The following is a 24,288-nucleotide window of genomic DNA, read 5'->3' as shown; positions in this document are numbered from 1 at the left end:
TATTTTAGTGAAGGGATATGGAAGTCTAGGCATTTACAGGGCTTATTTACGACCTGTCATTGGCTGGGCTTATATCAAATCGTTTTCCACAAACAGTATAATTATTGAATAAATAACATAAAATACAGAATAATATCAATGCTCGAGACGAAAAAGATCTTAAAAAAGGTTAAAGAAATAACTTTATTGACGGCATAAAAATCATTTCATATTAATTTAATGTGATTTTTTAGTGGGATTAAAATGTGTTTATTCGTATTGTTGAGGTTAAGAGGAAACGCGGTCATACTTTTCTTCATACAAACATATTCCTGGATTATGGCACTAGAGCAATGATTTTTTTACACACTAGATATTTACCAAATATGATAAATGATTTTAAAAAATAAAAAAGGTACTGACAGAAAATTTCATTCTAATACTCTTTCTTAAAAAAAAAAAACCAAACCAGCTCAGTTTTTGGGGTGCAGAAAACAAAACAGGGAATCGTCAATTTTAGTTACACAAAATCAGTCCGACGTGCAGTTGTCTTGTCTAGCATCGCATGTCCTCTTAATTTCGTACAATACAGACACAAATAAATAATATGTTTACAGGAAGAAATAAAGCAAGTAGTTGAGAAAGCATGCAAGACACTACCCAGCTCCATTGACGCAAACTGTGAAGCTTTTGTTGAAGCCTATGGTAATGCTGTTATCGCTCTACTGGTCCAAGAAATCGATCCATCGCAGGTACAATAAATATTTTAACTTATTAAGTAACTTTAAGAAAATAGTGATAAAAAAAAAATCGAGGAATTTTCAGTGCTTGATATTAAACAGCAATATTTATTGAGGGCAGTGGTGGTCACTCACATCAACAAAGATACACACCCGTCAGTTTCTCATCATTATGTGACTCGAAGTTCCAATAGCAATCTGGTTTCCCGACAAAGGGGTAGAGACCATACTCCTTGTTCTGGACGCGCGGGCGGATTTATAAATATATTATTATAAAATGTATCATGTATGTTAAATAAGTATAGGGCCTCGGTGTATGGGATAAAGTTGAGTGCTGAATCCACAATACAGACGAGAAGTTTCACTTTCGGATTCGGCCTTGACTACACCGAGGGCAAATATAGTTTAGAAATAAAGTTAAATGTTAATATTGTGTTTTTGTGTATTCATATCTGTATGTTGCTCGCCGCGCGGCGTACTGTCAACTAAGCTAGCGCCCGGGTGGACGCCGCTATTTACGTGGCCGGCCGTCGGAACAGAGTGAGTGGGGGAGGCCGGGCGAGTGGTCGTCCGTACCCCCACTCCCCGACGGTGGCTCGCGTACACAGTGGCGGCCGCGCGCTCGGTCGTCGGGCAGTGCGCCGTGAGGGCCTTATAATGGTTACACTTTAAAATAAACGTCATTTCGCTCAAGACAGTACTACTGTGTTTTACTCTCCGCTCCTGCCCTCCGCTTCCCGCTGGACTTCGTTCTTCGCTGCTGCCTTCCGCCGTGACTGCCCTGACTGCGCTCGCCTCTTTGCACCAACAGGACGCGTTGGAAAGCCCTTTTCAGGGCTACTGAGGTTGACTTAGCTGTCAGTGCTTTCTCGGTGCGCCGGGCTCAGGCCCCCCATTTACGCCGGGTGGGCCGATTGAACGGAACCAGGGAGACGAAGCCGCCACACCCCCTGTAATGGGTCGGTTAAACTCCTACATTCGACAAAAGCTATATGAGTTGATAAATATCAAACGCCAGCATGTGTCCACCCAATTTTTTTGACATTTATTCTACAAAGTGTAGTAAAGAAAAAAAAAAGATCTATTCACTACTATTTTTTATTTATTTTTTTAATTTTTTTTATTAAAAGAAATATTTGCGGTCTAATGATTTTACCCAAATATTTATTTTTAGGACTTTTTTCAACGAGTTGTAAATAACTCACTATTAGAAAATGGAAATAAAGTTGGAGTAAAGTGGAATTCGAACCATGGACCATTGGTCCGTGAGTCCGAGACACTAGCGACAAGACCACAACCCGATTTAAATTAAAACATGTCCTCATTATTACTATGAAAACACTGTTTAGAAGCTAGTAGGTCCAGGTGGACATGGTGGATTGGTGTTTGATATTTATCATGCCAAAAGTATGGAAATGTTGTAAGAGCCACAAGGTAAAGAAGTTACTAACAATTTTCGTTAGTGAAATTAGCCGCGGAGAGTCTGAGGGGTTGATGATGGCTGTTGGATGGCCAACACCTGTTCGTATTTGATTTTTTGTTAATTGAATTTCGGAGATCCTCACTACTTTTTACTGTTTTTTTTTCTATGTCTTTTACACTATGTTTACAACTTTTTTCTAGAAATATTGTTTTTTGTTTTTATTGATTATTGTTTTTATATAAGTAGTTAGACGGTTAAAGGAACTTTGTATAACTTTATGTATATGATAATAAATAAATAAGACTTACGTGCTTTTTCCTCTCCCATATTACATGTTTGTATTTATTTATTTAGGTGTGCCCCCTGTTGACTCTCTGTCCGAAGGAAGAACAAGTGACTAATGTGGAAATTTTGATGACCTCCGGAAATGGTGACAAGCCCAGCTGTCCCCTTTGTCTGTTTGCTGTCGAACAACTGCAGACTATGCTTAAGAATAATAAAACAGAAGTGAGTAATTCTTATATTTTTATTCATTAATCACACTCTGTATTAAGGTATTTAATGAGGAAGTTAAGTGTTTTTTTTTTATTTGTTAATAGACTATTAAATTAAGCCAATTTTTTTTTTAATGCTTTTTTGTTTAGTATTATCAGCACTATGATTTTTAAAGTTTTGGAATTACTCCCCGTGTGACTTTATAAGTCCTCTTCGGTGAGTCTGCTGATTGGTGAGTTGGCTTTTTTGGAAATCTATCACATGTTCTTCGATGTTATTAAATTACTCGCTGTTAGAGTTATTTTTTCCAAGTTCTGGAACAGTTGATTCCACATTTTTGGTGCAGGTTTTATTTACAAGATTGACTATTTTTAATGTTCTAGAACTAACTTTATCCGGAATAGACATATTTATATATAACTTGTTATATTTTAGATATTTAGATGCTTTTTAATGTTTAAAATATGTACTTCTAATGAGGAATAGCAAAGAAAACATCAAACTCAAAATATAAATTATAGACTAATGCCGGTTGATAAGTGCCCACAATTGATAATGTCAGACAAAATTAAGTAAGTGATGATACAATATTTATCTCAACATCTGAGCACTTAAATCATTTTCGATTATGAAAAAAGGGTATCTAAACCTGTAAAATCAGTTACTAGCTTTTGCCATATGAGATTATTTGATGCCAATTACCTAAAAATCTAATTTTTCTCAAATTTGTAGTTACCGGCTCATGCCAGAAACCCGACGTATTATGTACCTTTAACTCTGAAACTAATAATGTATTCTTATTTAGGTTCAAATAATTATTAATTTCATAAAATGCAGTTTGGAATGGCATCTCCTATCATCCGTTTTATGTGAGTAAAAAAATGTGTATTAATCTTCGCAGGAAAGCATTCAAACTGCCTTAGACAACTTGTGTTCACACCTTCCCACCAAACTGAAGGCAGAATGCACCGATTTTGTTGATACATATTCCAAACAACTCTTCGAGATGCTTATCGCCGACTTCACTCCGCAAGAAGTTTGTGTGTATCTGAATCTATGTAAGGACAACAAGCCAGATATTACCTCTCTTAAGACATCTCTCTCATCGATTGACAAATATCACTCTAAGAAGAATTTGATGGCCGATCACAATAACTTTAGGAAGCCTATGCTGCCAAAGGAATTGTTGGTGGACACCAGTAAAACAGCTCAGATCGGTAAGTTTTATTTTTAAATCTGTTAGTGTATGTATATTTTATTTATTAAAATTAACAAATGAAAGAATTAAAGAAATACAGAGGCGCAAATATGGAATAAATATTGAACGTTACACAGTTCGTAAAGTGATCACATAAACTAGCTGGTGGATCATAAATGCCTTGATTCCATGTTACATTCTCAAAAATTACATTTTTAATAATTGATTTTGATGAATGGAAAGTGTTCTGCAAAGAGTGAAGCAATTTTTCATTTTAATTATTGTGAAAATTATATTTTTAATGCTATGTTTATTATATACATGTCATTAATGGTATTACATAGAATTCTATCCAGTAAGATGGATGCTCAAGATATTCTATCTCAAATTTACATCAATGTTCCGAATCGCACTGCTCGCACTAACACTTTATTTGCCATGGTGAACTATAGAACCAATGTTGGCTCTTTTCACCAATACCAAGAATGCTTAGGCTTTACAATAAAGTATCTGAAGACAGCTTGGTTGATGTATTTCTGCAGAAAAAACAGTTATAAAAAAAAAAAATAATTAGCTCACTTTTTGATTGATGAAACTTACCGACAAGGCAATGTCTTGTCATGGTAATGGTGCATAGGGCACTGCATTGGTACACCGATTGCTGTGTATCTTAAACATTTTTTTTTACATGAAAAGATGATCAGTCTTACGCTTCAGGGCTGGTATTACAAACGCTCTCGTGGCCGTATTATCACGTGTATTTTGTATGTAAATACACGAGAAAAACTTTTTTCTCGTGCCACGAGAGTGGTTCAGAATAGCACCCCTGGTCTGGTCCAGGGACTATGAAATATTCTCGTGTGAAAACACCCTCATGAAAAATAATGATCTTTTTATCAATATATGTATTATTCTTAGCGGTGGGGGTCAGTGCTATGCAAGCTCCTGACGTCACTGCGACCTGTGAGGATCTATTGTGACAGGTCCCCGTGAATAGTTCTCGCCCTCCAAGCCCAGGTCTATAAAGAGCTTAGCTACTGTGTGGAAGGCGAGAGTTTACTTGTTGCTCAATCTCCTCCTCCCAAGCCCAGACCCATAAAGTATCGGGCTATTAAGTAGGGGGCGAGCTCTTTAACATCCTCAGGTTTAATCAGTGGTCCCCCGAGGATGAGGCAATATGACAATAGACAATATGAGGAATATATGAGGGTATTAAAATCAAACTTAGAAATCTCCACCAATAACGGAAAATTAGTTATTGATGCCAAAATAAACTATACATAAAAACCTACCTACCTTAATAATAACGTGATTCAAAACCGTCTCTAAATCTTGCAAAAACAGATTTCAATTATACTACTTGACGCCGCAAATTTAAACTATATTGAGTTAGTTCTCTTGAAGAATTCTCCCAACTTCTCAAAGTTTTTTGCAAATATCTCAATAACTCCTTGAATAGAGATTTCTAAGTTTACTTCTAACGCCCTCATATGTATTACTACAGATATTAAGAACATTTTATAGAAGAATATAGAAGTCTAGGCTTATCTCTGTTGTAATATATTCATAATGCCCGAGGGAGTTGAATCCGATTCTTATCTACAAAATTTTGGACAGACTCAAAATATTTTTGAATTATTTTTTGTTGCTTATAGTTTAATGTTCTTTTGAACATATTTTGTATGTCTTATTAATTAATTAATATTTATATACCAATCCATAGGGGTAATTTAATAAACTTAAATATAAAACTAAAATATGCCCATAGACAAATGTATGTACCCAATTTTAAGCTCAAGTATCACAGAATATAATGTATTTTTCTAGAAACCAATGAGATTCCAGACAACACCTACAATGGCAAACCTTTAATATACGCAGATACCGCGCCAAAGGGCGTCCCCTCTCAGGCATCTCCAGAATGCGTCATATGTGAATTTATAATGAGCGAAATTGACAAGCAATTAAAGGATAAACACAATGACGTGAGTTTATAGAGTAAAAATAATGTACTTACGTATGTATTATAATCGTAAATCGAGTTGTGGTCCTGTGGCTAGTGTCTCGGACTCATGGACCGAAGGTCCGCGGTTCGAATCCCACTCTACCCCAACTCGATTCCATTTTCTAATAGTGAGTTATTTACAACTCGTTGAAAATGGCCCTCAAAATTAAATATTTGGGTAAATCATAAGAACGCTAATATTTCTTTTTTTTAAAAAAAATGAAAAAAATTTAACTCGTGAGCATGTTTTCTGAGTCTATAAATGTTACTGGTAATCTGAATAATTTGCATACCTACAGACAGTACTGTGTACAAGGAGAGCAGCATATCTTACCATATTCTTACCACAATGGCACTGAGGCTGTCAGTATTATTGTATTATGTATTTCTTTTGAAAACAGTTTTTGACTACAGATTTTGTTTTTTATAAATAATATTACTTTTAAATCTTGTAATTTTATGCATGACCACTTAATCGATGTGCTACTGTTTTTTTTAAACTATAAATATAAATGACTTTTCATATTGGGAAAAACAAAACTACCACTAAAATCAATATGTTTCTTTTTTTGGGTGATACCGTGTGTGTTGGATTTGTTCGAACGTTTCGGCTACCATTGCAGGAGCCATCTTCAGGGTAAACTGAGTGTTTTGTAGAAAAAAGTGTGTGTTAAAGTACAAGTAATTTGTACCGTGTCGCAGTCGGCAGTAGGCACATTTCTATTCATTTTTAGCTCCTGCAATGGTAGCCGAAACGTCGGAACAAATCTAACACACACGGTATCACCCAAAAAAGAAACATATTGATAACAGTGACCGTGAAAATCTTCGCACCTATTTACCACTAAAATATTTTTATTTAAACACAGTTGCGAATTTGATGAAGAAATTTGTGTTGTTTTCTATTAATGAAGGATATCAATATCTTTATAATTTGATCATTTTTCTAATAGGATGAAATCAAAAAGTTGGTTCATTCTATCTGCAACCATTTACCCAAGTCTGTTGGAAAAGAATGCAATGACTTTGTGGACAAATACGCTGATTTGGTCATCACACTCTTATCTGAAGACCTGGCACCAGCTGAAGTGTGTGGATATATCCACATGTGTAGCAATACGGATGTCCAGCTGAAAAGTGAGTTACCTATTCATCAAGTAAAAGCTTGTTGTTCATCAAAAAAATCATATTTACATCAGAAAAATGTCTTATAATTTTTTGTTTTATTAATATCGCCATAAAAGTTTATGTGATAATTTATTTGGTGTAAAATTGGCTTTTTGAGATTTCAAAATCTCTTTTTAATTCAAAATTGCATGTTTTATAATAATCACAGAATTACACTTATTTGAATCACAGAATTATTTGATATTCTATAAAAATTAATCTTTTCGTCTTCTATTGTCTAAAAATGTCAAAATCATTAAACAAATTCTAATTTACGTTCATTATTATTTTAAAAAATCAAATCATAAAAGGTTTTTTGTATTGTGTTCTGTAATATTATTTTGCTTTCTCTTGACATCTGTAAATATTATATGGTTAGTCCTGATTAGCTAGAATTACCACAATATGTTAGGCCATAACATATATTTAAAAAATTAAAACCTGACTGTGGAGACCACCTTTTTTTAAGCATGTCAACATTAAATAACAGTTTTTTATTTTTTATTATCAAGTTTTTTCTTGAATAAATAAACTGCATTTTTTAAAATTTTTATAATATATTTGGTTAGAAGTTAATATTGATTGTATCTTAATATTAGATGCTGTATTGGAGTGCGCTGTATGTGAGGAGGCTATCGATATTGTTGAGCAAATTTTATCAAACCCCAATGTTGATAGGAAAATAGAACATGTGATAGAAAAGACTTGTTACGCTCTTCCTGGCAGATATCTGGATAGGGTAAGTTTATTCAATTATACATTTAAGCCTATTAACATTGACTCGAAGACCCCTGACTGCGTCGTCAAAAATGACTGCGTCATCAGCATAGTTTGGATCATAGAGTTTAAAGTAAAAGAAGACAATATTTTGTCTTCTTGAAGGACTGGATTCAACTCCCTGGGGAGCCGCTTACATCAACACACTACAACAGAGATGAAGAACATTTAAGAAAAGGTAATGTAGAAGTCTAGGCATCTACAGGGCTTATGACCTGTCAATGGCTGGTCCATTAAGAAGTATAGAAATTGAAAAAATAATATTTTCAGGCGTTGCCTAGTATGTAGGTGAAATAATTCAATTCGTTGAATCTCACCTGCATAAATAAAGGTTTCAGCTCTTTAACTTCACAAACATCAACAGATGAAAGAATTGAAGGAATATAGATGTTCAAACATAGGCAGAATGGTGAATGTTACACAGTGTGTAAAGTGGCCACTTAAACCAGCCATTGACAGGTCATAAGCCCTGTAGATGCCTAGACTTCCATATTACCTTTTCTTAAATGTTCTTCATCTCTGTTGTAGTGTGTTGAGGTAAAAGAAGAAGATAAACATTTCTAAACTTTGTTACATAATGTGATTTAAAAACGAAAACTTTGTGTTGTAGTACTAAATTTTGCAATACAAATTGTGTTTTCCATAGTGGAAATCTATTTTTACCATATTGACTCCTAAAATTATTATATGTGAAATAAAATATATTATATATGAAATAATTTCTTCTTCCATAGGCTTCCAAAAAGCATACATAATATTTATTCAAATGAATTTATTATTTATTTTCCTTTTTTTTGTGTCCTTACTCGAATTTACCGTGCAAGGACACATTTTTACATGCAGTATATTTATTATATAAAATAGCCCCTGTGGTGTAGGGGTTAAAATGCTTGACTCACGCACATAAGGTTCCGGGTTCGATTCCCTGTGAAAACACAAAAATTAAATGTGATTTTTCTCAAGCCTGGGTGTTCTGTGTTATTCACCACTGTAATTGAGCCTCTCGGTCTGTCGTGGTGTAAAAGAGAAGTATATAAATATATATGTATTTAATATTATCAAAGAGAAAATAATTTTGTAAAAAGACTAATTAGACATTGAATAGAAGTCGCCATTCTTACAATAATTTCAGTGGACAATCATAATGACCATGTTAGGACGATTCAAACATAGGGGCGTCTGCTGGGGGAAAATGGTGGTTAGCAGGAGCTTTAACCTTTATAGGACACCTCAAACAAAGTGGTACATAAATATACCACCAGAATTGAAATATTTGTTTTCTAATATATCATATTCATAATAAGTCTTAAGAGTATTGTAATAATGTACTCTGGAAGATCAGTCTTCTACTCGGCTTTTTCAAATGCAATAGGTTTATTATTTATTTTTTTAATATTTTTTTTTATTCATAGAACATATTTTATTAGGTTTGCTAGACGTAAATCAACAAAAAATGTGTGTTCTATAAATGATTAATGCTGCCTCACTCGTAGTCAGGTATATTAGAGTTGCTGTCTTTTTGGGGTTGCCATTGTTATATTTTGTTTTTAATTAATCATAATACGACTGTTACAGTGCATGAAGCTGATGAGCATATACGGCGAGAGCATTATCCATCTAGTGTCTACCCTCTCTGACAGCGGGAAGGTGTGCTCCAAGATCGGGATGTGCGGAGTGGAGACCTTCGCACACCTGGAGATGATCCCCGAGGATAGTTCTCGGCAGACGAGATCGTCGGGAGAGAAGCTGATTGGGGCCAACCGCTGCACATGGGGACCTTCCTACTGGTGCACTAGTGAAGACAAGGCCAATGAATGCAATGTAAGATTTCAATCAACAAACGCATTTAAACAATGATAAATCATTAATATAAGTACATATATACTAAATGCAGCATTAAGCACCCATCTTGTGCACCTAACTTGTAATCAGTAAATGTGAAGAAGCGTAAAAAGGTGCGATATACAGCTTTGAATTCACAGTAAACTGACATAAGACAGTTAGTCTTTTTTACTCTACTATGCATTTTGCATGGCAATGTTCACGCGACTGCTCATTTTTCGGAACATAATTTCAAACAGTCGTTTGATAAACCTCAGTGTGATAAATAGGAAAAATTTGCAATTAGACTACCAAGGGACTTGAACATGGTCGAATTGTCGGGAAATTACTGCTGGTTTCTTTTTTTTTTTAATCTTGCGACAAAAAATGTATGAAATGATGACTTTAAAATAAATTTTTACATTTATTGATTTTTCTTGGTAATTTGCAAGTAAGTTTAAAAGAAATTCAACATTTTTTCAATTTTAGATATTATTCATTTTATTTTATTTTCTTTTGATGGCAAGATTTTAAATTCAAATCATTATAAGAATGTTATTTTGTTTTTTAATTTACATTTACCATTTTGCATTCACTATAGTGTGTTTATTATTACTCGAATTTACAAATCAACAACCAGCCATGTTATATCCGACAGAGAATGTCCCGTTTCACACATATTGTCCAAATCCACAAGGCACGATAGAGTTAGTGGATTTGCATTTATTGTATTTTTAAAGCAGCTACTCTCGGGTATAAATCTTGCAAAAGAAAATCGGATAGACATTAGTCTGTCCCATGACGTACCGGTTATTGCATTTGCCTACCATTAATGAAATATATAATACAATCAATATCAATCAATCCACCCTATGTTATTATATAACGCCATGTGGATTTTTGTCATGGTGTGAAATGGGGCAATCAGGCACTGAGTTTGCACGCGTTCAGCAGTCCAGTCTCCGTGAATGTTGTTTAGTCCTTTCTGAAAACAAATCATAATAACCAATGTCACTGCGTAATCATTTTTTCTTTAAGAACTTTACTTAGAAATGATCTTACCAGTCACCTCTTGACCTCTTCCTTAGCCAATTTGTGCGCAAATTGAAAAATTGACAGCCAGGGTCTTTGCAGTTTGTCTTTTATAATGTTTATTTTAAACCTTTTCTTTCAATTGTACAGTGTTATTTGAGTTTTTGTCATATATAAATATATGAAAATGAAATATATGTTACTTTTTATTATTAAAGGCAATTCAACACTGTCGCGAGAAAGTGTGGTTAGGCGACAAACCAGCCGAGAATAGGGCCGCTCGAGGCACTAAACAATTACTCGGAGAAAAGAAGTGCTCTTGGGGACCGTCGTACTGGTGTGAGAATGAAGAACAAGCTGATGAATGTAGGGTAGGTTACATTATGTATATCCATCAAATACTCGGTTCACTCTGGCAAATACAAATCAATAATAAAATAAACAAATGCCCAAAATACAGTTGAATTACATCAGGTTATGTACTATGTATTAATATGTAAGCAGACGATATTATTATATTATGTGTTAACATAAATTATTATACATTATTGACTAATTTGCTGTAAAGTAATTAAGTGATTTGTTGTAATTTGTCTTCTTGTTCTCTCATTTGCGTGTGTACATTACGTGTGTACATCCATTGTTAAGGTAAAAGTTTATAATTAAACTTTCACGGCGGTTTTCGAGAAAGGCGTTCTTGTTTAATACCGACCCTGATAGTTCTCTTTCATTATTTTACCACTAATTAGTCAATAATGTATTCTCCTTATTTGTTTTCTTTTTTATTTCCTCCATTGAACGCGAACAGATGGAAGTGTCGAAAATGGTCACTTTTGTCTACTAGACATTCCATTTTGAAGGCTTGTTATCAAATAAAATAATATTATGTAACGTAAAAGCAAACATAATATCTTATAGAGCAGAAAATTTTCTTTCAAATGACAAAATGATAAAGGCTATATTTGATATAACCTTTATCATTTTATTTTACTTTTGGTGCTCATTTTTAAATTTAAAAAAAAATCAAACACACCACTTATGTTAACACATACTTCTAATGTATTACAGATTTTTTTTTTTTTTTTTTAATATGATTTTTTCAGGAAACAACTGATGTACAATTTGTTAAAATACACTCGGAATCAAAATATTTTACATTTGTATTTGGAAATTAATTGTTATTTTTATATTAAATAGTGTCAAGTGACACCCACTAACTTTAAATTTACTTATCACCTTGATGTACATATAACATCATTTAATGTTTTACCTTTTTTCAAGTGATCCATTTTACATAAATTCAATTGTGTAAATTTAATACCTGAAAAAAATGTTGAGTAATTATTTTTTATATTTAAAAAGGTTCTCTCTGACCTGAATGGGGTTCTTTTTAAACAAATAATCATAAATTTAAAAGAAAAATGTACATTGTGAATATTTAACATTGTGTGTTAATAATTTTTTTTTATTTCAGGCTACCCAACATTGTCGCGAGAGAGTCTGGCTTGCGGACACACCCGATCAAAGTTACTAATAGTAATGCTCCAATCTTATGTTACTGGAAACAGTACCCTTTTTAGTGTTAAAAAATACTTACACCTTTTTGTGTTTTGTTTCAACAGAAAATATATTAGATTTAAGCTTTTTTCGTAAACTTCTGCATGAACCATGTTTGCCAAGTTTTTACTTTTTCTGTTTTTATATCTTCTTTTTAAGTACCTTAAATCTGTTTTATCAATAAATCTTCATTAGTTATATTTTTTTATGTTCGTAACTGTGATAAACTTATAAGTTTCATGATACTTCTGCAGATAAAACAAATATTTCGTAATTTCTTACCATTTTCTTCTAATAGTATTCCAAGGAATCAATAAAATTACTTAAAAATATTTTAGTGGTTTCATTATAAAACAATAGATTTACATTGTAACCCTTAGCTTAGAATACCAAGAATCTTTCCGCTCGCCCCTACATAATAGCCCGATACTTTTAAGAACTGGGCTTGGAGGGGGAGATTTAACAATATGAGCTCACTCGACCTCCGCTCAGTAGCCACGCTCTTTAAAGACCTGAGCTTGGAGGGGGAGAACTTATTTACGGAGACCCGTCACAATAGATTTTCACGGGTCGCAGAGACGTCGGGAGCTCATATAGCAGTGATCCCCATTTTTCCGAATAAGAATAGGGATGTAATAAAACACTTACCTACAAAATTATTTATAACCTCGTGATCTTAATAAAAAAAGTACATTACATCGGAGACGGAAAACATCTGAGAGAAAGTAATATGTAAGTCCAGGCATTTACAGGGCTTATGACCCTGATATTGCCTGGTTTAAGTTTTGCTGTAATATATTAATTACTCCTTAGGGAGTTGAATCTTGTCCTTGTGTACAAATTGACATACTCAAAATATTGTTGATAAAAAACAATTTAAATAACTCAATTTTTAATTTTAATAATTTGCTTCGTGGTTGTGGTGTTTTATAATCATCATCATCATCATTCCCTCTCCGCACCTAATGGTGCATAGGGCACTGCATTGCTACACCAATTGCAGCGTATCTTGATCATTTTTGTTACATGAAGGTAAGATAATCAGTCTTATGCTTCAGGGACTATGAAATATTCTGGTGGGAAAACACCCTTTTTAATACATATTTCATATCAACCATGTCGGGAATCGAACCCAAGACCTCTCGCATGGTAGGCAAATGCGCTGACCATTACACCACGAGGCCGACTAGATATAGGCCGGTGTTTTATAAACATGTCTAAATTTCCTAGATTTTCATGGCTTTTCAGATGCACAGTGAATTTTTCTTGGTTATTTGGACAAATACATTTTTTTACATGTGCTGGTCAACATTTTTGTATGCATTTACTACTCGAAACTAATTAGAAACTTTTTTCCGAGATTAATAGGGATATAACATTGAAGGCTCCCATAAATAATTATATCAAAGTAATGACAATATTATTTTACAACACATGTAAAAAAAATTCCAAATCTTTATGTAATGGAAAAACCTTATGAACTTTTATATTTTCAATAAAACAATCATTCCATCCACTGGCGCCCTACCATGAGTAGTTTTGATGACTGAATTAATAATGATTTGATGTTATTTAATTTAGCTATAGGTATTAGTTTTTAAAATACATAATAAAAACCATACCCAATTCACACACGCTTACACACACCTGAACACCCTCTCTCATATAAATACACACAAACATGCACCCTTTTACATGTACATATGTGTATGCATGCACACATTTAAGAATGTACCATAATTTAATGTATGATTATTATTTAGAAACTTTGTTTTTCAACCTTATCTTTATTATGAAATTTAATCATTGTTGACTATATGTTCCTATAAAATAAATTAATTAATTAATTTGTGGATATGCCAGAATTGGGGTTGAAGATGACCATATATATTTGGGTTAAATAATGTAGGTCTAATGTAATTGTCTCTCTCGCTCCCAAATATATCCATATTATCAAGAGTGAGACGTAAAGAGTGTGCTAGACAATTATATATTAGGATTACTCTTTTACTACGAACGCAACATGCGACACATTGGTAAACTTTCTATTGTATTGGTGATATCTCCGATTTTTGATAAAACGCTTTTTATGTTCCCAATAAACAATAATTATTTAATAATAAAAAACATTTTTACCGATACGTAAATGTATAACAAAGGAATACCAAAAATCTCAATCCATCATTTATTGTATTTATGGAGATATTAAAGTTATTATGTGCAATGTGTATTAGCTACACATCACCGGGAAGAGAGAGTTAAAAGTGCAATATCTCACAACTAGTAAAATGTAGTTACCAATTTATGCCAGAAACCCGACAATATTAAAAAAGTCATTCATTGGAGCAAACCACCTACATTTTTTAATGCTGAGCACACGAAAATCTTATTAAGAAGTAATCGCAGTAATTCTTCTTGTCTTCTACATGAGAACACTTGCATTTATTTACTGTTGAACTTTTTGTTCTGCAAATAAGTTGTTTGGTAGATTAATTCAACTAATGAACTTTGGATTCAGTAAAACATATGAGGGACATTTTTTATAGCTATGGAATGAGGCCGAAAGAGACTGACGATTTTTCCATCATTCATCTCTTTTTCGTTTTAAGACATAAATTGCTAATATTGTTCAATGAGGAAGTTCAGTGCTAGGGGAAATTGGATATAAAAAATGTTTTCTTACACGGGTAGAAATTAGAGCTTTTAATTGTATGGTGAAGTACGTTACAAGCTCTTCCGAGTAAACCAATTAAAGTGTTGTGATAGATTTCTTGTTTCCGGGAAGCCAACTCCGCAATCAGCAGAACTTGTGACGTCACTGGCGAAGTTATTACAAAATTGAAAAAAATCAGAACATTTTTTTATTTTATTTATTTATCATTAACAACAGATTTTTATTTTAAATGTTGCTTAGTTTTATATTCTACAAGCCTTTTTTTTTAATAAACCACTGAACCTCCTCACTGTGCTGTGTCGTTTGATTGCAATCGCTGAAACCAGTTACCAAATATGTCATCTTTGCTGTCACTTGGCCTTTCAGGTTGCTCATCGTCTTCAAATGACTACCTTGCTTCAATATCCGCTTCCACTTATACACCATTGTTTTACCAGGACAAGTGTCATTTTAAACTGCCGCCAGTTTATTTAAAAAATATCAAAGCTTTTTTCTCCACAGAACACGGTATTATATTTTAGAAAATTATCTGTTCACACTCCTGATTTACAAGAGGGATATATTCCGTGTAAAAAAGTATACCATAAGACTGAAGGTGGATAGGTTTCCTTGTATTTAAATCAATTCAGGAGATCAAAAAATAAAATATAATTAATGTTCATTGCAACATGTTTTTATGATTTCTTAAAAAAAATAGTAACAAAGTTTTTTTACCATCAAACAATAGAGGAACACATTTATGCTCATCGTTTTTATTACTTGAGATATGCAAAGACTCCCACATACCTCTACACCTACTGAGTAATAAATACACGCAAGGGGTGCAGGAAAATCCAAAAATTAATACTGTAACGCATTATTATATCAATATTTTTTGCACCTTGTTATTTCAAAACCGTGTAAAATGGGAGTCCGTTGTACCTGTTTCAGAGAATTTATTGTTATAATTTTAAGTTGCTAGAATTCCACTCGTCCACACGCTTTGTAGCTCCAAGACTTTTTATAATCTAACTTCCATTTTTTTTTTTTTTTTTTTTTTTTTTTAATTGTTTTAAATATTATATCAAACAATAAACATCATTGTCAAATTAAAACATAATGTAAAGGGGGGCTAGATTACTTTCCGTGCATCCGCTCTGTAGCTGCAAGACATGTTAGGATATTTATTGTACAGTGCTCTTGAGGTCATTTTCTCAAAAATGGCTCTATATAAAAATTATCCAACTATTATAATAATTGTAATCGTGCAACTGAACATAAATTAATGAAATTTTTGACATAGAAATCAATTGCCCTTTCTGCCTTATTCCGTGAATATAACAAAAAAGCCTCTTTTATTATGTACTATAAAATTATTTACTATGTAGATGCATACAGTTTACCCAGACTGAATCTTTTCTCTAATTCTCTAAATTTGTCACTAAATATGTGATAACAAGTGCATTAATTTTAACTGACAGTAGTATCTGATGAGGAACAGGACGTGCATTCGCCGTCAGTATTATTAGTAACCGGAAGAGTTTTTGGGGAATACGGGTTGTGTGTGAGGAGCCAATCTGCTAACCAGACCAAGGGATCCTCTGGTCTCTGCCTACACAACTCTTCGAGTCCTATAACCAGAGTGGAGTTGACGTTTCCCTGAAGGTACTCGTTTATTTGCCAGTTTCGTATTAAAGGGCCCACCGCAACTAGAACAAACTTGCACTGAGAACTTGATACATACTTATAGACATTGTAAACTAACCAGTACAAACACATCATCATTCCTTTTATCTTTATACACATTGGTGCATAGGGCACTGTATTAGTATACTAAATGCTGCGCATATCGATCATACTGTTACGTGAAGGTAATCTGATCAGCTTCAGTTGAGGAACATGAAATATTATGTGGAACCACCTTTTTCATCGATATTTTAGGTCGATCTTCCCAGGAATAGAACCCGGGACCTCGAGCCAACCACTACAGTGAGGCGTACTTATCTCCACTCGTTTTCTTATTTAGGATTTTAACCCGAGAGCAGCCATCGCCGGGACACACAGAAAGTCAATTACTTTAAATTTATTGCAACAGGGAGGTCCTATCAATGACAGGTCACAAGATCTGTAACCTGTGACCTCTCTGTTGCAATAAATATCAATCTTTAAAACTCTCTTGGGATTAAAATCTAGCCATTCTTACAAACATCCAAATGTTTGTTTGCTTACAAACATCCAAACAAATATTTTTGAAAAAGAAGTGTATCTCTCTCAGGGAAGCCTCATGGTCTTCACTTCCATGTACTGCATTGTAATAGTCATCCTCTCCCCTTAATCCATAACTCGCTCTTATTGAGTTGGGCCAATATGCTTGTGCTTCTAATAAACTATAAATAAAAAGGGGATCATTATTGCACTGAAATTTGAACCTACATTTTAGCTACAACTAGATAACTTCAAAATCAGCATTTGTGAGTTACCCACCGATATATTTTTTTATCTCCCTCCATGAATGCTACAAATAAGCCAGTCGTGATTCATTAAGATCATATTATTATGATGCATAGAATTATAAAAGAATATATTATGATGATTTGAATGCACGACTTGTCTCTTTGTAGCATTCATAGAGGAGGATAAAAAATCTGTTTTTAGTGGGTAACTCAGAAATGCTGATTTTGCTAGTTGTAGTAAATTACCGTGCGATATGTATTTGTAGGTACATTATTACCAAGCTTATTCCCAAATAGAAATTTCTACAAACCAACCAATAAAATGAAATGTCTTATTTATGTTTCAAAACGTATTCGAGAGAAAATTAAACTAAATAGATACAAATATTGAAAAAGCAATATCTGTATATAGACTAATTAGGTAATATGGGCTATCTCTTCGTTCTAGTAACGAGAGAACCCTCACTTCACCGCTCTAATTTTATTGCCTCATCTTTTACAGTAGTAGCTGCTCAAATGTGGAATATTCTACACACTAATGTCAGAGACACCTTCTTTATATACATTTAAATCAAGATTGAAATGTCACTATCTGAATATTTTAGTTTTTCTTTTCTCCTCTTTCTTTCCTTCCCATTCCCCCCTCCACCCTTCATAGTATAGTTTAGATTTTTAGTCAATTTTTGTTTCTATAGAAAGTGTATTTACATATGGAATAGGTACATATACTTACTACTTATTTTCTCTAACTGAACAGTTTGGGTAGGTAGGAAGAAATTGCCTTAAGGCTACTTATTGCCAATAAGGCTAGGGGCACAATTGCCCGCCCTTATATGTAGTTATATAAAATAATTATGTCTATGAAAATAAAAAATAATTTTTAAAAATATAAATACAAATGTTTTGTTTTTGTTTATGTTTTATGAATGTATGTATGTGTATGCACATGGGTGTATGTACGTATGAATATCTGTGTGTATGTGTATATATGTGTGTATATGTATATATGTATATATATGTGTATGTATGTATATGTGTGTATGTACATATATGTATCAAAATGTGTATACATATAAGTTTATATTTTATTAGCCGGTGCTTTCCATTAACTTGTAAACTATTATCATGTATTAAACGTAATTGCCTAACTTGGAACGGGGTATGTACCCTTGTTAGCTCTGCAAAGTGAACATAAAATTGTATGTATGATAAAATGTATAGGTTAATAAATATAAAGTGTTTAAAAGTAATTATAATATCGACGCGCGACGTTTCCAATGGGAAAAGGAATAAAGAAAGGGGGAGAGATTAAGGAAGATTCTGGGGATACTGTAGAAACATCTAGGAATGATGATGATGGGAGATGATTCCACAGTCGAGCCGCATGACCAACTTTAAAAATAAGATTTTATCACAATTATACAGCAAAAGAATCGCATCATCGGCGGACCGGTAGTTAAACCTGAGGACGTGAGAGCGCTGGTCCCTTAGCTAATAGCCCGATACTGGGCTTGGAGAAGATTCAGCAATAGATATGAGAGCATTCACCCTTTGCTCAGTAGCCCGGCTCTTTAGAAACCTGGGCTTGAAATATTCATTATAATACGTGTATATTTGTAATGTGGAGTCAGTAAACTTACTTGGCAGGTCCCATAATTTTCCTCCATTCAGCAATAGCATTAGGTTTGGCTATGCACAGAGCGATACACGGAGAGCTGGACATGTGTACCACAAGATTGGGGAAATAAACTTGGCCGAAGTGCTCCGAATACAATTCAGCGGCTTGTTCGGGTGTAAGGTGAATGGTTCTTTTCTGTAAAACGCGATAAAAATCATGTAACACAGGATATAACAGTCGTCGACTTTATCTATTTTTTTAAAAATATTTTCTGCAATAACTTTGTGTATCATTTTAAATTAATCAGGGTATTTAATTTGTTTTTAAACATACAAGAAAGGAAGATTCCTATACCAAATCGCACCATTAGAAATTGCCAAATGTTAAGTCATTATTTTACTTAAGGCGAAATAATTTAGACGTAATTTTGAGGAGACGGGTCATGGTATCTTGGGTAGTGTCGCAGTCTCTGGTTCAGGGGGTTCAAACCCCGCAATACAATTTTTTAAAAATCCCATTTTCTAAAACGGGTTTTAATAGGAAACATCATCTCATTTTTCTTTACACAAACGTAATCACGTATTTTCCCTAGATTTTAGCACTAGGGGAATGATTTGTTTACACCCTATAGATATTTATCATTAGCGTGCCTCTATTTTCGAAAAATCATAAACAACTCAAAAAAGCCCCCAGTTTTAGTTGCCGTCTTCGGACGTACGGTAACCAAAAATAATAAATAATTTTGAAAAACAGAAAATTTACCGACACAGAAAATTTCGTTTCAATAGTCTTTCTTTAAAAAAATAACCTAATAGGTTTAGTTTTGGGGTGCGGAAAACAAGACAGCCAAACGTCGATTTTAGTTTGGCAAACCAAGATTTTGAATTAAACACCTAGCAACATATGTACTGGAAGTAAAACTGTTGGTACTATTGACGAGTATATTTACCTGAGGCACAATATCAAATTGGGAAAATCAAATCAAACTGTGGAACCACCTTGACAAATCGGATTAAATTTAGCTGCTTTTGGGAAAGCTAAAACACATTTTTAGAAATAAGAAAGTCCCAAACAATCTGAAGGCTAAAATCTACAGCACTTATGTTCTGCCGGTGACAACATACGGTCTTCAAACCATGTCCCTCACTGTCTGAAGTGAGTGCACAAAATTAAGTGCGCTCAGCGGTCTGCAAAAGACAAATGTTGGACGCCCTACAAAGGTAACTGATATTGTAGAAAAAGTGGGAAGACAAAAATGGTAGTGGGCGGGTCATGTGGCAAAACAAGAAGTTCATTGGTGAACCCCCAGAACAAAACTGGAGACCCTACGGAAATAAAAGGAAAGCCGGGAGACCACAGAGATATGGACTGACGACATCGTCGAACTCGCGAGGCGTGGGTGGAAACAGGACGCCCACGACAGAAAAACATGGGAAAATTTGGAATAGGCCTATATTCAACAGTGGAGAAAAATGGGCTGATAAGAAGAAGAAAAAGAAGTTAGGCAAAATTAGTCCGACATGCAGCTGTCATTCAAACACCAATTCATTACAATTTCCACCCCATATCCTCTTTACGACTAAAAGAAAATGTCCCCAAAATTGAAATACTTTATTTAAAAAAATATACTTGTATTAACAAATTACAACAGGGATGGAGAATACCTTAAAGTGGGGAATATGGAAGTCTAGGCATTTACAGGGCTTATGACCTGTCATTGGCTGGTTTAAGTGACCACTTTACACACTGTGTAACATTCACCATTTTGCCTATGTTTGAACATTCATATTTCTTGAATTCATCCATTTGTTGATTTTAGTGAAGTTAAAGAGCTAAAACCTTTATTGTTGTGAAGAGATTCATTTGACTGAATTATTTCACATACTAGGCAACGCCTGAAAACAATTTTCCAATTTTCAAATTTCTTCTTGGACCAGTTGGTTTTATTACAATATTTGAATTTTTGTTAATCTTAATGACTTCCGAGGGGGTGAAATCCATTCTTTTGTCTACAAACATTTGGACAAACTCAAATATTGTAGTATACTTGTATGTAAATATTTTTTAAATTTTGTTGCAATTGAAATGCAAATATACATGGTGTTCTTTAACCCTGTCACATCCTTAACCACAATGATCAGTGTGGGCAAGAAGACATATTAGCATGTTTAAAAAATATTTAGAACCAAGTAACTTTTTAAAAATAAAATATTTAAAAAAACAAATGGTTGCCTACTTCTGCAGGGGAGAAGTGAGGGGAGCGCGGCGCAGTATCAGACTCCCCCCTCCCCGTTTCTCCCCTGCAGAAGTAATCAACCATTTGCTTTTTTTGATATTTTATTTTTTTAAATTTTATTCGTTCTAAAAAAATAATTTAATGCGCCAATATGTCTTCTTGCTTATACTGATCATCGTGGTTTCGGATGTGACGGGGTTTAATGAACACCCTGTATTATGCACAATCAAGGTAACGAATATCCATGTATTTTTAATTTGAAATACATAATAATCGCTTAAACGGTTATTTTAAAACAAAATAAATCATAGGTAAATAATTATTATGGTTTTGCTGCCGAAAAATATTTTTAATATCCGCCTTGCGGTCTAATGGTCAGTGGGTTTGCCTATCAAGAAAGTTGACATGAAATATTGGTGTATCTCCATTAGAGAGATAGAAACCTAAATGTACAATTACTGTTTTTATTTATATATATATATATCATTTGATATATACATAAATAATTTATCAACATTTTTTAAATAAAAAAGGGTGTTTTTACACTGAAGTATTTTGCAGTCACTTCTAATGACACCTGAACCGTGAGAGTGGTCATCCATAACATTTTTTTTTCAAGATACGCAGCGGTTGGTGTATTAAGGCAGTGCCCTATACACCATTAGGTGCGGAAAGAGACCAACACTTAAATAATAATCATACACCGCTACTTAAATTAAAACAACCCCTATCAAAAATAAAAAAACTAAAGCCTTCTTTTAAAATCCATTTTACATCACATAACAGCTAATATTTTTAACGGTTTATTTTATTTTTAAAAAAACATTTTGAATATTTGTTTTTTTAACAGTATTTCATAGTTAAAAAATATATTTTATAATAATTAACTTACCGCTAGTATATCAAAGCCATTTTTTTTTATGATATCTTCAATCTCTGGAGCGAATTTCACTGCCTCTGGTTTGACGATAGCCAGCGTTTTTTCAATTCTCAGATCATACTCATAACTTTCGGACTTACCCGTAGAAGTAGTATCTGACATTTTGTACTGTCTCAATTTATAACTTTTGATTTTATTTCAGTCCCGTATGTGTACACATTCGAGTCTGAATTTCAGGGACATTCTGTCAAAGCCAAAACTGAAACAACTGAAACGTGATTTTAAATTATTGTTTGACACGCGTCGCGTTTCCGTGGTAACTGCTTATGAAATATGGCGTTCGCAATGCCACGTTTTCAGATATTAAAATATCCGATAACTACCCTCATTTGTGGGATATTTTTGCTGTATCAAATACAAATCTAACGTTACTCGTATCGATTTTGTAATTAATACAAATGAAGGTCAGTGCTTTTATTAAAATATTTATGCTGCAATATTTCATTGTTCCTCTACTGGCACCTGAAGCGCAAGACTGTCGCTTGGCATTCGTGTAAATCCAGCCAGTCTGCAAGCATCTGGACATACTCAAACATTGTTCATAATTTATTTATTTATATATACGCCCAATGGTCATTTTTAAGGACATACGTATACATATAAAATTATTATATAAGAAAGTAGAAAGACAAAATGGTATATAGTAGACTTGGTGGGAGTGGAAGCGGGAGAGAGGTGTTTGTAATTGAATGTGATCAACATACGTTTCATTTGTGTTCAGTGTGTAGAGGGTATGATGACTCAATAACATTATAAAAACCTTCGATAGATCAAATAAAGACCGAACATGACATTTTAAGATCGAGTTGTAGGTCCGTAATTGTGACGTGAACACCCGGGGTAGAGGTCCCAGGTTAGGACCCCGCTCCACCACATACCGAACACCGCATCTGAGGACATAAGTCTCCTTGGCGGTGCCCACATACACGGAAAAGTTAGTTGCCGCTGCCGAACGAGAAAAGCTGCGCGAAGGCGCTTTCTGTAATCTGCACCGCTCCACCAGAACTTGATTTATTTTTTTCTAGCACGGTTTTTAACGACAAGTTAAAAATTGACTATTTTGATTAATTTTTTAATTACAATAATTAACGTAGTCCCATTTATTCGCATCCGATGGTATGTAGGACACTGCATCAGTTTTTATCTGTTGCATGAAGGTAAGATTATTTATCTTTCGCTTCAGAAACCAGTTCAAGGGAAATAAAATATTGTAGTGTAAAACCATAATTTAAATCAATATTTATAGTCGACCACACCAGCGATCGATTCTTGGATCTCGAGCATGGTCGGCAAATAGGCTAGTGCACTAACAACGAGACGTAAAAATTATAAAAAAATAAATTATTTAAAAGCAATGGTTCAAAGAATTATTGAGGTTAGACGATCACATTATGCTGGCTTCAGTTTATAAATAAAAAGTCTTAGGTTTCATCATAGATAGATTAATTTTGTAAGATTCTTTTAGTAATTCTTAATCAACTTCTTGATTAGCAGTTTTTTTTATTAATAATTTTGTTTATTTTAAAATTAATGTTTTAAAGCTTGATAAAGAATCTTGTGCAGCTTTGAAACCGGTCGATAGAAAACAAAAATAAGTGGTTAAAAACAAAGTCGTTTTTTATTTATTTTATCGTGTTGTTCAGTTAAAAATATAGGTTGGTATGTATGTTATAAAAACTGATATCGATAATGAATTAATAAACGGGTTACTTAATTTAACTTGAAGGGTCTCCGGGTGGTTGCATAAATACTAAATACCTTTTAATCTTGTTCGAATGTGCACCTACCTAGTATAAAATGACGAGAACTTGGTATATATTTATACTACACTGTATGCCTTTCATCGTACCCAAAGTACGCAACGAGTCTCCCCTGACCCTGAACTGTTCTAACATCTTCATCTCGCAGCCCTTAACTCTTCCCGCCCATTCTACCACCTCCGGCCACTTCAGCCACCACCGTGACCTCATTCTACTCAATAATCTTATTTCTTGTAGTATATCTGATTAATCTGTTTGTTGTTTTATTTGAATTTTAAATCATCGCTACTTTAATGGGTAGTTTGCTAACAACATATTTACTTTCGACATTTTATAGTTGTGTTGTATTTTCCGAACTTACAAACAAAAGCGGTGTAATATTATTTAATTTAATCAAACCGTCGAGAAACTAGTGTTTTTCTCATTTTCTATCG

At 33.7% G+C, this 24,288-nt stretch overlaps 2 protein-coding genes across 2 annotated transcripts; one reads left to right on the top strand and one right to left on the bottom strand.

The window, feature by feature from the left end:
• The first annotated feature begins 588 nt into the window (after window positions 1-588).
• On the top strand, window positions 589-12,524 carry Sap-r (prosaposin). Its single transcript, XM_088240113.1, has 9 exons — window positions 589-731; window positions 2,497-2,649; window positions 3,539-3,854; window positions 5,663-5,820; window positions 6,794-6,977; window positions 7,607-7,746; window positions 9,360-9,605; window positions 10,856-11,008; window positions 12,112-12,524. The coding sequence occupies exons 2-9, from the start codon at window positions 2,557-2,559 to the stop codon at window positions 12,169-12,171; spliced, it is 1,350 nt and encodes a 449-aa protein (XP_088096239.1). The 5' UTR covers window positions 589-731; window positions 2,497-2,556; the 3' UTR covers window positions 12,172-12,524.
• Window positions 12,525-17,029: 4,505 nt separating this feature from the next.
• Window positions 17,030-22,304, bottom strand: LOC148272388 (nucleoside diphosphate kinase 5). Its single transcript, XM_088240109.1, has 3 exons — window positions 22,047-22,304; window positions 18,941-19,113; window positions 17,030-17,234 (listed from the first exon to the last, which is right to left on the bottom strand). The coding sequence occupies exons 1-3, from the start codon at window positions 22,194-22,196 to the stop codon at window positions 17,030-17,032; spliced, it is 528 nt and encodes a 175-aa protein (XP_088096235.1). The 5' UTR covers window positions 22,197-22,304.
• Window positions 22,305-24,288: the final 1,984 nt, after the last annotated feature.

Source organism: Micrasema longulum, unplaced genomic scaffold (assembly GCF_059751315.1).
Source record: "Micrasema longulum isolate JH-2025_06_02 unplaced genomic scaffold, ASM5975131v1 h1tg002345l, whole genome shotgun sequence".
Lineage (NCBI taxonomy): Eukaryota > Metazoa > Arthropoda > Insecta > Trichoptera > Brachycentridae > Micrasema > Micrasema longulum.
Note: the sequence above shows the minus strand (reverse complement) of the source record. Positions and strands in the feature narration are given on the sequence as shown.

Excerpts from the sequence above, each read along its gene's own strand:
- Sap-r (XM_088240113.1), top strand. The coding sequence starts at position 2,557 with ATGACCTCCGGAAATGGTGACAAGCCCAGCTGTCCCCTTTGTCTGTTT. Across the intron at positions 2,650-3,538 it reads TTAAGAATAATAAAACAGAA|GAAAGCATTCAAACTGCCTT; the intron begins GTGAGTAATTCT and ends TAATCTTCGCAG. Across the intron at positions 11,009-12,111 it reads AACAAGCTGATGAATGTAGG|GCTACCCAACATTGTCGCGA; the intron begins GTAGGTTACATT and ends TTTTTATTTCAG.
- LOC148272388 (XM_088240109.1), bottom strand. The coding sequence starts at position 22,196 with ATGTCAGATACTACTTCTACGGGTAAGTCCGAAAGTTATGAGTATGAT. Across the intron at positions 19,114-22,046 it reads ATGGCTTTGATATACTAGCG|AAAAGAACCATTCACCTTAC; the intron begins GTAAGTTAATTA and ends CGCGTTTTACAG. Across the intron at positions 17,235-18,940 it reads AAAATTATGGGACCTGCCAA|TTTATTAGAAGCACAAGCAT; the intron begins GTAAGTTTACTG and ends TTTTATTTATAG.